General features: G+C 40.6%; 2 protein-coding genes across 6 annotated transcripts in view; both read left to right on the plus strand.

Moving 5' to 3' along the window:
• BRDT (bromodomain testis associated) overlaps positions 1 to 353 on the plus strand; it is a 62,277-nt gene extending 61,924 nt beyond the window's left edge. For 4 of the 5 annotated variants that reach the window (XM_025386024.1, XM_025386040.1, XM_025386031.1 and 1 more), the window contains one exon: positions 131 to 353. In XM_025386024.1, coding sequence (XP_025241809.1) covers positions 131 to 199 — 69 coding nt within the window. In that variant the 3' untranslated portion in view covers positions 200 to 353. The remainder of the gene's footprint in view (positions 1 to 130) is intronic. The other variant, XM_025386015.1, reaches the window with a different exon arrangement.
• Positions 354 to 13,216: 12,863 nt separating this feature from the next.
• EPHX4 (epoxide hydrolase 4) overlaps positions 13,217 to 16,747 on the plus strand; it is a 34,640-nt gene continuing 31,109 nt past the window's right edge. The window contains exons 1-2 of the mRNA XM_025403591.1: positions 13,217 to 13,598; positions 15,815 to 15,900. Of these exons, the coding sequence (XP_025259376.1) occupies positions 13,368 to 13,598; positions 15,815 to 15,900 (317 nt within the window). The 5' untranslated portion in view covers positions 13,217 to 13,367. The remainder of the gene's footprint in view (positions 13,599 to 15,814; positions 15,901 to 16,747) is intronic.

The following is a 16,747-nucleotide window of genomic DNA, read 5'->3' on the forward strand; positions in this document are numbered from 1 at the left end:
AATAAAAAAATTATTGAATAGTTTTCATTTTGTATGATCTGTTCCCAAATGTTGCATAATCATTATTGTATAGTTTTAGTAAAGGCATACATTTTTAAAGTAATCTTAAAATTTTCTGCTTTTTCTACAGATGGCGGGTACCATTGATATGACCCTTCAAAGTGACATTATGACAATGTTTGAAAACAACTTTGATTAAAACTTAGTTTTTAAATTAACCATCAACTTAAAATGAATGGTAAAAGATCAAAATGCATGTGGTAAAATGATTGCTTTCAGATACCAAGATACCAATCTTATATTGTATTTTGACTGCTCTAAAATGATTAAACAGTTTTCACTTACATTTTTAATAGCTACATGCTTATTTTTCAAATGACATAATTCACAGGAAATTTAGTAATTTTGGATCCCTAAAAATTGGACAAAATTCCCAGATATTCATTCATTCTATAAATAATTGTCTATGTATTATAGGCCCTGTACTAAGCAATGAAAATCCAAGATAGTTCCTGCTTGTTTAAAAATGAAGAGTATGATTTTTGTAATTCAATAAGTGAAAAATAATGAATATATGAAAGTGTATAAAAAACATAGTTCCTGTTGAGTTTTTAACTTTTAAAACAAATACTTGTCTGCCTTCAAAAATATTTAGATTCTAACAAATAATACTTGGTTTCACTGAATGTCAGATTTCATAAGATTCCCAGCTGGTTCTATATTAAAAATTTATATTGAAATGTAGTTTTAAAGAAATATGGGCTGGAACTGCCAGTTGTGGTGGCTCACACCTATAATCCCAGCACTTTGGGAGACCAAGGTGGGCAGATTTCTTGAGCTCAGGAGTTTGGACCTGGGAAACATGGTGAAACCTTGTCTCTACAAAAAATACGAAAAATCAGTTGGGTGTGGTGGTGCATGCCTGTGATCCCAGCTACTTGGGAAGCTGAGGTGGGAAGATCACTTGAGTCCAGGAAGCAGATGTTGCGGTGAGCTGAAATTGCACCACCGCACTCCAGCCTGGGTGATAGAGTGAGACCCTGCCTCTACAAAAAAAAAAAAAAAAAAAAAAAAAATTAGGCATGGTGGCACACACCATAGTCCCAGCTACATGGAAGGCTGAAGCAGGAGGATCACTTGAGCCCACAAGGTCAAGGCTACAGTGAACTGTGTTTGTGCCACTTCAATCCAGCTTGACCAACAGAGTAAGACCCTGTCTCAAAAAAAGAAAAAAAAAAAAAAAAAAAAAAACAAGAAATATTGCCGATGGTTTCAAAGATGTTGAATTTGAGTCAAAATAACTAAAATATTTATTTGTAATATTTAATAGTGAATACTATGTATGTAAGTTTCTATATAAACGAGACATTTCTTAATATGCATATGTGATAGCAATGAATGTTTAAAATATTTTAACTACAATAAGACTTATTTAAATATTCTGTAAAATATTTCTCTTGTTATTTTCAAGTTGCAATTATGTGTAAACCATGTGTATCAGCTTAAATGTATTTTAAGATTTTGAACTCTTGAAGTGTAACATGATTCAGGCAGTGTTCTGCTACCATCTAAAGTAAAAATTTCAAGTGTATGTTTATTATAGAGAGAAAAAGTTGTCTTGACTTCACTTATTTTTACAATTAATATGATACATTTTCAAACTATCTTTAAATTTTAATCAGGCATTTTAAAAACATGATTAAGTAGTAACTAAATGGTGATGTGACCTTCATGACACAGCCAGAATTAAAGTGACAGTTAGGGTGGCTCACGCCTGTAATCCCAGCACTTTGGGAGGCTGAGACAGACAGATTGCTTGAGCTTAGGAATTCAAGACCAGCCTGGGCAACATGTTGAGACTCTGTCTCTACAAAAATAATACAAAAATTAGCTGGGCGTGATGGCACGCACCTGTAGTCCCAGCTACTGGCAGTTGGTGGGCGGAGGGGGGTGGGTCAGGAGGGCAGAGGGGGCAGGGGTGGATCTCTTGAACCCAAGGAGGTCAAGACTGCAGTGAGCCAAAATCATGCCACTGCACTCCAGCCTGGACGATGAGAGTGAGACCCTGTCTAAGTAAATAAAGTGATAGTGTATTCTTATCCAACTATACCCATTTTAATTAAGAAATCAGTTTATGCTAAATAGTACAGATTGTCCTATGATTATATATATATAATTTTATTTACATAATATAAAAGATTATAGTGAGCTATGTTTGGTTATTCTGTTTAACCGACTTGGCACTTAACCTCTTCTTAGGCTATAAGGGGCCTGGCACATTGCAGATACTCAACAAACTTTTAGTGGGTTAAAGTCAGTTTAGCAAATAAAAGTATTGGTTTTTAACCAATCCTTCCTATATTACACATTATTTTTAGTAAAAGATTGTTTGGCTTCTCTTAACTGTCTTCAGCTAAAGCCTGATTTTGTGAAGACTCCCTTTCTGGCCCCATCTCACACCTGCTCCAACTCCTAGAACCTTTTTATTGTGTTTTCTAGAATCCGTGATAAGTCATCAATGATGTTCTCTACATAGTCAATCCTTCTGCTTTTTTCTTTCTTGTTTTTGTTCTGAGTTGTTCTGAATGTGTAGTCCCTGGACCACACAACAATACCTGGGAACTTTTTAGAAATTCAAATTCTAAAGACTTAAGACTTATTAAATCAGAAACTCTGGGTGTGGGGTCCAGCAATCCATAGTTGAACTAACCCTCTAGGTCATTCTCGTACACCCTGAAGTTTGAGATCCCCCTGCTCTCACAGGAATCTGGCTGTCTCCTGCAGCTCCTCCCCATTTGGTGCTTGTTTTCTTGTGGCTTTTCTTGTCTTTGTAGTGCTGCTTGTAGACCATTCTCTTTCTTACCTCCCTCCTCCCTAAAAACTTCCATCTTAAAATTTTTCATGATCATTAGACTATGCCACCCATTGTCATTTACCATTCCTGGTTCACTCTTGTTCTCAGAGATTTTAGTCTCTACCTCACCGTCACTCTCCAAATGATACTTCTCAGTCCTTTGACCTCTCTGCTAATGACCTTGAGTAGCAAGATCAGCCTCAGCCACTCACTCCTTTGTCATTACCAATAACAAAAACCCTTAGTCTCAGTTTCAAGCATCCTATTCTCTCACTACTTTCTCCTATCTTTTCTAGCATACTCCTTATAGACCCTTGATGCCAACAACCCTTAGACCTCATGAAGACCTACAATCCATTAATCCTAGTGTTTTCGCAGCACCTCTCCTTTCATGCCCTCACTTCTGTGCTTATCCTGAGTTTTTAGTACATCATTTATCTTTTTATTTATTTGAGACAGCATCTCACTCTCGCACAGGCTGGAGTGCAATGGCACGATCTCAGCTCACTGCAATCTCTGCCTCCTGGGCTCAAGCAATCCTCTTGCCTCAGCCTCCTGAGTAGTAGCTGGGATTACGGGCACATGCCACCATGCCCAGCTAATTTTTTTGTATTTTTAGTAGAAACGGGGTTTCACCATGTTGGCCAGGTTTGTCTCGAACTTCTGACCCCAAGTGATTCGCCCTCCTTAGCCTCCCTAAGTGCTGGGATTACAGGCGTGAGCTACTGCACCCAGCCTGTAGTATGTTGTTAATAATCACTCCTTTGCATACTCTGTCAACTCCATTGCTTCTTTGTTGTATTCACTTGGCAAAGCTCAAATCCTTATGAAATATGAACGCCTACTTTTGCACTCAGGAAGCTGAGTGTGGTTAGAGAAAGATACGTGACCATGATAACCAGTCTCACTTTAAATTTGTGAGCATAAATTCAAATTAACTTTAATGCTGCCCAGAAGTCTTACTGTTTCCATGGTCCATTCACTCTCCCTAGGGAGTCAACTATTTTATATCTCCATTCTACTCAGACCACTAATCAACACTACCCACCATCAGTCTATGCTACCTATTTCTTGCTTCTCTTGGACTGAGAACAGAAGCAATCTGAGCAGACCTTCCACAGACTTCCAAAACCACATCTACAAGCATCACTATTCAGATGCTCTGCTATCTCCTTTGTTACAAACGATGAATTGTCTGTGCTCTCATTTAAGGGGAATCTGTTATTTTTTACCTTCCTAAGGGCATTCTACCAATTTTGGTTTCTACCATCAGTGTTTCCTCCTATAAATAATTATCAGCTTACACACTGGTTTTTCTGTAAGTGTAATTCAATTAGAAGAAAACCTGGGTTTTCTTCTCTAAGTTGGCTCCTCACATCCTTGGCCCATTCTTTTTTTCTTTATAGTAATGTAATTTTTTTTTTTTTTTTTTTTTGAGGTGGAGTCTCGCTCTGTCACCCAGACTGGAGTGCAGTGGCACGATCTTGGCTCATTCCCAGCTCTGCCTCCCAGGTTCATGCCATTCTCCTGCCTCAGCCTCCCAAGTAGCTGGGACTATAGGCGCCCGCCACCACACCCGGCTAATTTCTTTTTGTGTTTTTAGTAGAGATGGGGTTTCACCATGTTAGCCAGGATGATCTCAATCTCCTGACCTAGTGATCCTCTCATCTCAGCCTCCTAGAGTGCTGGGATTACAGATGGGAGCCACTGTGCCTGACCTCTTTTAATTTTTTAAAAATTACTAAAAACCCTTTAAAGTATGAAATTTGGTGGTTTTTAGTATAGTTACTCTATATGGGAATTCTTAGTTCTTTATAATTCTTTGTATATTCTGGATATTAATACTTCATGTAGAAGTACTATCTATCTATATCATTCATTAATTTATTAATTTGTACGCAGTTGTGTAGAAGCCAACAGCCAAAACCAGTTTGCCAGTCCAAAAATTGTTATAAGTCATTTATACATGAATTCTATATCCAATTATGAATATTGTAATTTTTAAATTATAAAGCTTTTAAATATGATTTAAAGATAAAATTTAGAGGTATTAAAGTCTCTGTCCACTTCATATACTGAGAGGTGAAATCTTTTTTTTTTTTTTTTTTTGAGACAGAGTCTTGCTCTGTCGCCAGGCTGGAATGCAGTGGTGTAATCTCGGCTCACTGCAACTTCCACCTCCCAGGTTCAAGCAATTCTTCTGCCTCCCGCCTCCCAAAAAGCTGGGACTACAGGTGCATGCCACTATGCCCAGCTAATTTTTGTATTTTTAGTAGAGACAGGGTTTCACCATGTTGGCCAGGATGGTTTTGATCTCTTGACCTCATGATCCACCAGCCTCAGTCTCCCAAAGGAGAGGTGAAATCTTATGTATTATACTGTCTTATTTATGCCCATTCAAATATAAACATATAGAAGGTTTGAGGGACTTGTTTTTATAAAATTATGATCATCTATGTATGTTACTTGGCAACTGATTTAATGCATCTTGAGCATTAAGTCATCAGAAGGATATACACTAATTCAATTTTAAAGGCCGTACAGCATTCATTAGTATAGCTATATTATAATTTAAATAAGTCCCTGTTCATTCAGTTGATTACAGCCTTTTCCCACTATGAGCAGTCACATAATTTATATAATTATACTTCTATTTCCAAAGGGTAGAGCTCCTACAATGGGATCGCTGGGTCAGAAGGTATAGTCAAAGGGAGTAGTTTTAATATTAATAGATTTTGAATCCAATAAGTGTTAGAGCAATTCACATCCTTATAAGTTTGAAAATACCACTTTCCCATGATCTTCACCAGCATTGGATATTATTGTCTTTTTTTTGTTTGTTTTTATGTTTTTGTCTTTTTTGAGACAGGGTCTTGCTCTGTGGCTCAGGCTTCAGTGCAGTCACACGATCGTAGCTCACTTACCACCTCAAACTCCTGGGCTCAAGTGATCCTCCTGCCTCAGGCTCCTAAGTAGCTGGGACTATAGGTGAGTGCCACTACACCCAGCTAGTTGTTTTTTTGTTTGTTTGTTTTTTGTAGAGATGGAGTCTCACTATGTTGACCAGGCTGGTTTCAAACTCCTGGCCTCAAGTGATCCCCCTGCCTTGGCCTCCCAGAGTGTTGGGATTACAGGTGTGAGCCATTATGCCTGTATTTTTTTTGTTGCTCTGAGGAAACAGGTTTTTTTAATTTGCATTTCCCAGACTACAGGTAGAGTTGATCATCTTATATTTGTTTGCCATGTGACTTGCCTACTCATTCTTTTGGGATATCTTTTTCTTATAAATTTGTACTCTGGTTTTTAATCTGTTGTTTATCCCTCAAAGCTTGTCTTTTTTTATTATTATTAAAATTTTAAATTTTGTATAGTCAAACTTTTTCTTTATTGTGTCTGGTATATTATGCCTTGCTTAGGAATATATTCTCACATCAAGATGCTAAATAAATAAAATATTCTTATATATCTTTTGCACTTAAAATCCAGGTAAAATTAATTTTTACATGGAAAGTCCAGATGTATTAAAGATATTTTTACTTGTGGTATGAGGTAGAGAGCCAGATTTCTTTTTTCCCCAAATGAATTGTCAGTTACGCTACCTCTGAATTGCTTAACTATGACCATTTACTACTGAACTTCTGAATTGCTGCACTGTCACTCTATGAGAAATTTATAATCACTCTAATTTGTAAAAGTTGAGTGAACTAAAATTAGAATTTTGATTGAGATTAGTTAGAATTAAACTTAGAAACCTATCAACTTTATTTCCAGTTTTATAAATATGTCCCGCATGGATATATTTTTCTGAGGCACTACCCGTCCCAGAAGAGGTGAGGGAGTTCCCAGGTTTTTCACCCCCAAATTAGCTAGGAGCAGAGCAGTCAGCAGCTGGGATGGTGGGATTTGCTTTAGGTCAGATGCTTGGAGCCATGTTAACATGCTAATTGTACCATGGGCTAATGGTGAGGTGGGAAAGTTGAATAAAGGTCTTCAGGAAGCTAAAGGTCCTGGACTGGCTATTGGCAGAAGCAGGATCAAGATGAAGAAATTAGCTCATGATCAAAGGTGAATTACATTAAAAAGCAAGCTATAATAAGTAGAAGCAGAAATAATGAACAACAAATACAGACCCACTAACTTGCACCCTATTCTCCCTAGGACTTCAGTAGAATAGCTGTTTTTTTTTTTTTTTTTTTTTTTTTTTTTTTTTTTTTTTTTTTTTTTTGTTGTTTTTNTTTTTTTTTTTTTTTTTTTTTTTTTTTTTTTTTTTTTTTTTTTTTTTGTATTTTTTAGTAGAGACGGGGTTTCACCGTGTTAGCCAGGATGGTCTCGATCTCCTGACCTCGTGATCCGCCCGTCTCGGCCTCCCAAAGTGCTGGGATTACAGGCTTGAGCCACCGCGCCCGGCCGAATAGCTGTTTTTAAAATCTTTAAGACTTTTGGCCGGGCATGGTGTCTCACTCCTGTAACCCCAGCACTTTGGGAGGCCAAGGCAGGTAGATCACTTGAGATCAGGAGTTTGAGACCAGACTGGCCAGCAGGGTGAAACCTCTTCTTTACTAAAAATACAAAAATTAGCTGGACATGGTGGCACCCACCTGTAATCCCAGCTACTTGGGAGGCTGAGGCAGGATAATCACTTGAACTCAGGAGATGGAGGTTATGGTGAGCCAAAATCATGCCACTGCACACCAGCCTGGGTGACAGAGCAAGACTCCGTTTAAAAAAAAAAAAAAAAAAAAAAAAGTAGACTTTTGGGAGGAGGAGAATAGGCAGATTTTTTTAAAAAATGAAACTTCTAGGTAAGAAAATGACATAGACTCAGTTTTTAAAAATCTCAATGGATAGGTTAAAACAATTAGACATAGGTGAAGAGAAAATTAATGGGTTAGAAGATATATCCAAATAAAGATACCAGGATACATCACAGAGAGACAAGGAGAAGCAAAATAAAAAAATAAACCCTCAAAGACAAAATATTTAGTATCTGACCTCTTATTGAAAATATGTCAGAAAGTTTGCCAACCCCTGATCTACAGGATAGAGTGGAAAGACCTAACATATATCTAAGTTAGAGTCCTTGGAATCAACTACAAGAATAAGGAGGGTCATTATTTGAGGAGACAATAATTGTGATTTTCTTAAAATTAAAAAAATCATTTTATCCTGTAAGTATAACATTCCAAACAAGATAATTAAAAAGAAGTTCATACCTAAGACATTTTTTGGTGGCCTACACAACACCATAAGCAAAATTTTACAAGCAGCAAGGGAAAAGCGGCTTATTTTTATTTTACCAAATATAAATGAGTTATCAGTAACAATGAATACCAGAAACAGTATAATTAAATCCTCAAAGTTTTGAGAGAAAAATAACTGTCGACTTGAAATATAGAGAAACTTTGGAGGGCTGTGATTTTTTTCCAGTATTAAACATGCATGTATTAATCTTGCAGCTTATTTTCTTGTTGTATATCTATATATAGCTTTTCTCTGCAGCAGTTTCTCTTGATAGTGTCCCTCAGGGCACAACTAGTTATCAGTGACTAAAATGTATCTCAATCATACCTGTTTGTTTTTTTTCATTAACAAAGTTTATATATGTTAGCATATTTTTTGTACCCTATTTGTGTCTGAACTATGTCACAGCAAAGTGTGTGCTGATAGGATTCTAAATTTGTATGGTTTAAAAACTTTTTTGCCAGGCATAGTGGCTCTTGCTGCCCAGGCTGATCTCGAATTCCTGGGCTCAAGTGATCTATCTGCCCGCCTCAGCCTTCCAAAGTGCTGGGATTACAGGCATGAGCTACCACGCCAGCCTAGAGTGTTTTTAATGCCCAAACTTGGGAGAAACTTAAACCTCTTGCACTCATATCCCTCTGGCCAGAACCCAATCACTTGGCCACACCTGACTAAGCCTGAGACATTTGGAGCAACTTGTGGGTATTGGTAATTTCTGCCACACATAGTCATTTTACTTCAGAACTTATACTAGTGGTCAGGAGTATAAATATAACAACATTGGCTGAGTGCAGTGGCTCATGCCTGTAATCCCAATACTTTGGGAGGCCAAGGCAGGAGGATCACTTGAGGCCAGGAGTTCAAGATGGCAGTTGAGCCATGATCATGCCATTGCACTCTAGCCTAGAAGACAGAGAAAGGTTAAAAAAAATTTTTTTTTTGAAAACAATTTAACATTTTGTAAAATTGAATAGTGCTATGGTTTGGATACTTGTCCCCACCTAAATCTCATGTTGAAATGTAATTCCCAATGCTGGAGGTGGAACTTGGTAGAAGGTGATTTGATCATGGTGTTGGAGTCTTCAGGAATAACTATTCATGAAGCATCATCCCCTCTTAGTACTGTATAGTGAGAGTTCTCACAAGATCTTTGTTGTTTAAAAATGTGTGGCACCTCCCTCTTCTGTCTCTTGCTCCTGCTTCTGCCACCTTACCCCCCTGCTTTGCCTTCTGCCATGATGGGAAGCTCTCTGGGGACTCCCCAAAAGCAGGAGCTGCTATGCTTTCTATACAACCTGCAGGACCATGAGCCAATTAAATCTCTTTTCTTTATAAGTTACACAGTTTCAGGTTTTCTTTATAGCAATGAGAGAGTAGACTAATACAAATAATTCTGTAGTCATAACTGCAATTCGCTCAAAGTATATAACCTAGAGAAGCTATTACAAAACAGACTAAGCAGACATGTACAAGAATATACAAAACATTTGCAAGGATCGTAATAGGGAAGGAGGGAGAGGGAAAGAAAGACAGGACCAACCCAAATGCTGTTAATACAAGAATGAATAAACTGTCATAATCTCACAGTGGAATATTATCAAAAATTAATTATATGCAATAATATGGGGGAATGATACAATGTTGAGCTCTCCTGCAATCTCATGAATGTAGTTTCAGTTTCTAATTGGTTAATGCTAGGATACAGAAAAACTATTGGCTTTTGTATACTTACCTTGTATCTAGGCACCTTACCAAATTTTATTCTATTAATTTTTTAAGGTTTAAAGAAATATAATCTGCAAATAGCTATATTTTTGCCTCTTTTCCAATTTTTATGTAATTTTAAAAATTTATTTGGTTCTTTTTGGGTTATTTCCTTAGCTTGAATTTCCAAAAATAATGTTAAGTAATAGAGCTAATAGCAATCATTCTTTCTTACTCCCAACTCTAAAATAGAGGATTTCACTATAGGTTACTGTTTTCTGGTAATGGTAATGTTTAAGCAGTTTCTTGCTACCTGGATTAAGTTAGCTTTTAAGGAATAGTTGCTGAATTTTGCCACATGCCTTTATTGGCATTTGTTGATATGTGGTTTTTCTTCTACAAATGTTGATATAGTATGTTTATAGATTTCTTGATGTTGGACCATTCTTTCCTGAAATAAAACCTCCATAGTTGTATTATTCATTTTATATACTGGTAGATTCAATTTCTAATATAATTATTGAAACTATTTTCATTCAAGAAATTTCTATATTGTTTTTTAATCTTCATAAGATTTTGGTATTGTGATCTATAAATTGAGGAACTTATTTGATGTGAATGAATTTAACAGGAATTCTCTTATTTAAAAGTTGACATAAGCTGGGTGTGGTGGAATGCACCTGTAATCCCAGCTATGTGGGAGGCTGAGGAAGGATGGTCATTTAAGCCCAGGAGTCTGAGGCTGCAGTGTGCTTAATGACTGCACCTGTGAATAGCCACTGCACTCCATCCTGGGTAACAAAGTGAGACCCTGTCTCTTGAAAAAAAAAAAAAAAGGTAAGACACAAGCAGCCAACATAATCTAGCGGACAAAGGTAGAACACTCCATCCACACTTTTTTTTTTTAAAAAAAACAACCATGTAACATTCACCAAGATAGACCATATCCCAGATTATAAAACAAACTTAAAAGAATAGAGGTCATGTGGAGTATGTTCTTGGGCCATAGTAGAATCAGATACAAGTCAATAATAGACTGCCAGGTACAGTACCTCATGCTTGTAGTCTCAGCACTTTGGGAGGCTAAAGTGGGAGGACTGCTTGAGGCCAGGAGTTCAAGACCAGCCTGATCAACATAGCAAGACCTCTATCTCTTAAAAATTTAATGTGTTATGAGTTAAGACTGAGGCGGAGTCTCCCTTTGTCACCCAGGCTGAACTGCAGTGGTGTGATCTCAGCTCACTGCAATCTCTGCCTCCTGGGTTGAAGCAATTCTCATGCCTCAGCCTCCCAAGTAGCTTGGACTACAGGCATGCACTACCATGCCTGGCTAATTTTTTTTGTATTTTTAGTAGAAATGGGGTTTCACCATATTGGCCAGGCTGGTCCCAAACTCCTGACCTCAGGTGATGTGCCCACCTCAGCCTCCCAAAGTGCTGGGATTACAGGTGTGAGCCACCACCCCCGGCCTTGTTTTTTGTTTTTTGAAACATAATCTCACTCTGTAACCCAGGCTAGAGTGCAGTGGCATGATTTTGGCTCACTGCAGCCTCAACCTTCCAGGGCTAAGGTGATCCTCCCACCTCAGCCTCCCAAGTAGCTGGGACTACAGGCGTGCACCACCACACCTGACTGATTTCTCTATTTTTTTGTAGAGACAGGGTTTTGCCATGTTGCCCACGCTGGTCTTGAATTGCTGAGTTTAAGCGATCCTCCTGCCTCAGCCTCCCAAAGTGCTGGGATTATAGGCGTAAGCCACAGCACCCAACCTGAAACAGGACATTTTTAAAAATACGTAACGAATGGCAAAATACAACATATCAACATATATGTAATGTGGTTAAAGGGTACTGAGAGAGGCCAGGCACAGTGGCTTACGCCTGTAGTCCCAGCACTTTGGGAGGCCGAGGAGGGCAGATCACGAGCTAACCTCGCTAACACGGTGAAACCCCGTCTCTACTAAAAATACAAAAAACTTAGCAGGGCGTGGTGGCGGGCGCCTGTAGTCCCAGCTGCTTGGGAGGCTGAGGCAGGAGAATGGCCTGAACCAGGGAGGCGGAGCTTGCAGTGAGCCGAGATCGAGATCGCGCCACTGCACTCCAGTCTGGGTGACAGTGAGACTCCGTCTCAAAAAACAACAACAACAACAACAACAGAGTACTGAGAGAAATTTATAGGTGCTAAATGATTGCATGAGAAATAGCAAAGGTCTTAATAAGTTCCTAACTCAAGACCCTAGAAAAAGAGCAAAATACAGTTAATCTTCAAACAACATGGGTTTGAACTGTGTAGGTTCACTTACACACGGATTTTCTTCCACCTCTTCCCTCCCCATCACCCCAAGACAGGAAGATCAACCTCGCCTCTTCTTTCTCCTCCTCAGCCTACCTACCCTGATGATGACAAGGATGAACACTCTTAAGATAATCCACTTCCACTTAATGAATAGTAAATGTATTTTATCTTATGATTTTAACATTTTTCTTTATTATAAAGATATGATATATAATACATAAACATATGTGTTAATTGTTTTGGTCAGTAGTAGGCTATTAGTACTTAAGTTTGGGGGAACTCAAAAGTTATACATGGATTTTCAGATGTGAACGGGGTCAGCAACCCTAACCCCCCACATTGTTCAAAGGTCAATTGTATAACTCACACATGCTGAAGTAAATTCAAAATTGTACAGCCACTTTGTAAACCAGTTTGACAGCTTCTCACAGAAAATGAACACTTAACACCTGACTCAGTGATCGGGAAAAGGCTGAATGAAATTCTAACAGTGAGCTGGACGATAGAGGAGGTCAGGACAAGAGTGGTCACGTCGGTGCTGAGGCTGAGATATCTACCGAGGACTGTCACTCTCACGGCTTCCAGCCCTTCCACGAACTCTCAGGTGTATGGCCTTCTGGCCAGGCTTCTGCCGCGTCACGTTTTGGAGCATTCATTGTATCCCCGGGGTTGCAGCTCTCTGTAAGTTTGCTGTGGCTGAACCAGGCAAGGAATAGGCGGATTTCTACAGAAATTATGATTCCATGACAGATTTTGAGGAGAAAAGGAAGGCTGCTATCTTTCACAGTGAAGAGTGATTTTGCACTATGAAGAATCTATTTGGGTGTAATAGCATAGAAGTTTGTCGCTGACCTGTGTCCCTGAACTATGACACACGAATGTGTGGGCTTAAAACTAGTTTTGCTTGATACATTGAGAACAACAAAGAGAACGAGTGGCGCTTCCTTCCTTGGTGCCCGGGATGGTTTGGAGAGTATCGCCTTCGTCCTCCCCCCCCAGTTTTGCAATTTTGAAACCGGATCTCGCTCTCCGCGGAAGACGGCCGAGCTCTGCACCCCGGCCTGGCCCGCCGCGCCCCGCGGGCCCGGCTTTCCCCTGCGCGCTCCGGGCTGGGCGCGGCGCGTGTGCGGAGCTGCCGCGGTGACACGGAACGCCGGCCGCCCCGGGCCGGGGGAGGCGCACACCAAGCGGCGACGGCGGGCTGGCCTGGCGCGCCGCGGCACTCGCTCACCGGCTCCCGAGGAAGGGCAGCGGGCCCCGCCGCTGCCTCCCGATGGCGAGGCTGCGGGATTGCCTGCCCCGCCTGATGCTCACGCTCCGGTCCCTGCTCTTCTGGTCCCTGGTCTACTGCTACTGCGGGCTCTGCGCCTCCATCCACCTGCTCAAACTTTTGTGGAGCCTCGGCAAGGGGCCGGCGCAGACCTTCCGGCGGTCCCCCCGGGAGCACCCTCCCGCGTGCCTGAGCGACCCCTCCTTGGGCACCCACTGCTACGTGCGGATCAAGGTGAAGGGCGGCGCGGGCCTGGCAGGAGTGGGAGGGAGCGTGACCGCCGCGAGGGCGGGGGGCGCCGGGCTGCTCCTTCCAAGACGCCAGCTCAGCGTCCCCTAGTGTCCGGGCAGGAGGGGAGGAGGGGTCGGGTCCCTGCGTGTCGTGTGTGTGTGTGTGTGTGTGTGTGAGAAAGAGAGAGAGAGAAAGAGAGGGATGCTGCTGATAAACAGCACTCGGTCTTTGCAGGCACCTTGATTGGTTTCTGAATGTGGAACTTCTTTAATCAGGGTCCTATTATATTACGGCCCCCCCCAACCCCCGATGCCCCGCGCCACAACAACCCAGAATAAACCTGCTCTTTTTCCGACTGCAAGGGAAAGCTGTCTCCTGTCACCCTTTTGCCCTTTAGAGCTCAGATCGGCTGTAGAGAATTGTTCCTCGTGGCATCCTAATGTCTCAGGAGCCTGTTCTTGCCCAATTTTAGAGATAATAAGAGTAAACAGTCAGCCTTTGGGAGTCATGAGTTTATTATGATCACAGACGACTTAGGTTGCATGAAACAATAAGTAAATTGTGTGTGCTTGTGGGGAGGAATGCAGACTTATGAAGTCAGGCACCAAAGAAAGGAATGGAATAAAAAGTAAATCCAGCCTTTCCTGCAGACTGTAATTGTTCAAGCTTCCTCACAGCCCACAGATATTCTGTTTCCTGGTGCTCCAGGTGGTGAAGGGAAATAGTTCCCGTGATACACCCTGCAGTCTGACTCACAGGCCTTTCAAACCCAGCCTCATAAGAGGGGATATTTATGTCATCAAGTCCTTATTTCCTGTTAGGAGTTAAATTAACCCGCAGCTGAAGTTCAGAAAGGCAAGAGAACTTCTTTCTTGCCTGGGGTCGACATGAAATTAAATAGGTTAATATTTATAAAAACAAACACGAAAAACTTAAAACAATGCCTGATGCATAGTCAGTGCAATAAAGTATATGTTAATTAAATCCAATCCAGTGCCCACAACATTTAATCCTCCAAGACTCACCACCAATAAAAGAAGTTATTGAACCTCTAGGAAGCCATCGTGCAACTGAGGGTAAAGTCAGATTTTGTTATCTCTGTCCAACTTGAGGAGTAAAAGTAGTATAAGAACCATTTGGAATTCCATAAAACACCTTTCCCCTCGCCCTGGCCGCCTAAAGAGCTTCCCCAGAGACAGAGAAGGAAGGAGTGGAAAGAACATTGTCCTGGGAGTTAGGACAAGATGGAGATTCTGATCACAGCCCTGCTGTCAACCATTTTATGACCCATGTTACCATCTTTGGGCCTCATTTCTGAATTTGCAAAATGATTCTTTCACATCTGAAAACTCAGTTGCTTGAGTTGCCTGATATAAAAACCCAATGTCTGTGTTCAGCTTTTGGTTCTTTTTGTTTCCTAGCTTGCTTGCTTTCAGAGTTTTTTATTTTCCTGCTGTTCCCTCTACTTTCCTCCATTCAGCTTGCTTAGTATTTGCTTGAATTCCTGTCTCATTCCCATGTTTTTTTAATTTTCCTTGGGTTTTCTTGTCTCCCACATGCAGAGTGAAGTCTTGAGCACTCAGGGCATTCTGTTATTAGAAACGCACACTGACATGACATGAGCAGGCAGCAAGGGGAACAGAACATGCAACACTCAAAATAATAATGTGGGAAGGAGAGACCTAAAAATAAGAGAAGGAGGTGTGAATTATATAACTGATTGCACAGCTCTTGACGGGCAAGCTGAGAAAAGTAGATGACTAGGATGTAAACATGGCAGAAATATAAATTCAGATTAGAATTATTTACATGTCCTACAGCATTTGACGGAGATGAAATGTGACACATCAGTAACATGCAAGTTACAAACAGTAAGATGAAAGTTACAAATTGTGACATTGCTTCAGAAGCTCATAATATATAAATTGACCTTGTACTAGAACAAGAGAAGACACTGTCAAGGGAGTGTTGACAAAGTGAATCTGTCAATTTACCCTATTAATAGGGCATGGGGTTTGCTTTTCTTTTTGAAAATTAATGAAAGTAAATTTATTTCTTGATGTTAAAAATAAGGCAACTGAGTGTCATGAAGATATTGTAAATACAGAAATGTAAAAAAATAAGGCAAGTTATTATTTTTTAATGAAGTGGAAATACTAAATATATTTCTTTGTCAATCAACACAAACATCACTAAAATTCCATGCCCTCTACTTTCAGGATTCAGGGTTAAGATTTCACTATGTTGCTGCTGGAGAAAGAGGCAAACCACTTATGCTGCTGCTTCATGGATTTCCAGAATTCTGGTAAACTTACCAACTAACATTTATTGTTATATTAAAACTTGGCTTATTTTCTCAGTTCATTTTGTGCTGCTGTAACAGAATATCACAGTCTGGGTAACTTATAATGAACATAAATGTATTTTCTCAGAGTTCTAGAGATTGGGAAGTTCAGGATCAAGGTGCCAACATCTGACAAGGGCCTTCTTGCTGCAACATCACATGGAAGAGGAGGAAGGGCAAAGAGGCAAAAGGGGATTGGAATTACCCTTTCATAGTGGCATTATTTCCATCCATGAGGGCAGAGCCCTCGTGACCTAACCACCTCTTAAAGGCCCCACCTCTTAATACTGTTACGATGGTAATTTTTGAGACAGGGTCTTCCTCTGTCACCCATGCTGGAGCACAGTGGCATGATCACAGCTCACTGCAGCTTTTGACCTCCTGAGCTTAAGCAGTCTTCCCACCTCAGCCTACCAAGTAGCTGGGACTACAGGCATCTAACACCACACCTAGCTTTTTTTTTGGAGATGGGATCTTGCTATGTTGCCCAGGCTGATCTTGAAAGCCTGGGATCAAGCAATCCTCCCACCGTGGCCTCCCAAAGTGCTGGGATAACAGGTGTAAACCACCACACCAAGCCTCTTGTAATGACTTTTAACAGACCCTACTTTTTGATCATGTGCCCAGAGTTAATATTCCTTTTTTTTTTTTTTGAGACAGAGTCTTGCTCTGTCACCCAGGCTGGGGTGCAGTGGCCGGATCTCAGCTCACTGCAAGCTCCGCCTCCCGGGTTTAGACCATTCTCCTGCCTCAGCCTCCCGAGTAGCTGGGACTACAGGCGCCCGCCACCTCGCCCGGCTAGTTTTTT

Source organism: Theropithecus gelada, chromosome 1, assembly GCF_003255815.1.
Source record: "Theropithecus gelada isolate Dixy chromosome 1, Tgel_1.0, whole genome shotgun sequence".
Lineage (NCBI taxonomy): Eukaryota > Metazoa > Chordata > Mammalia > Primates > Cercopithecidae > Theropithecus > Theropithecus gelada.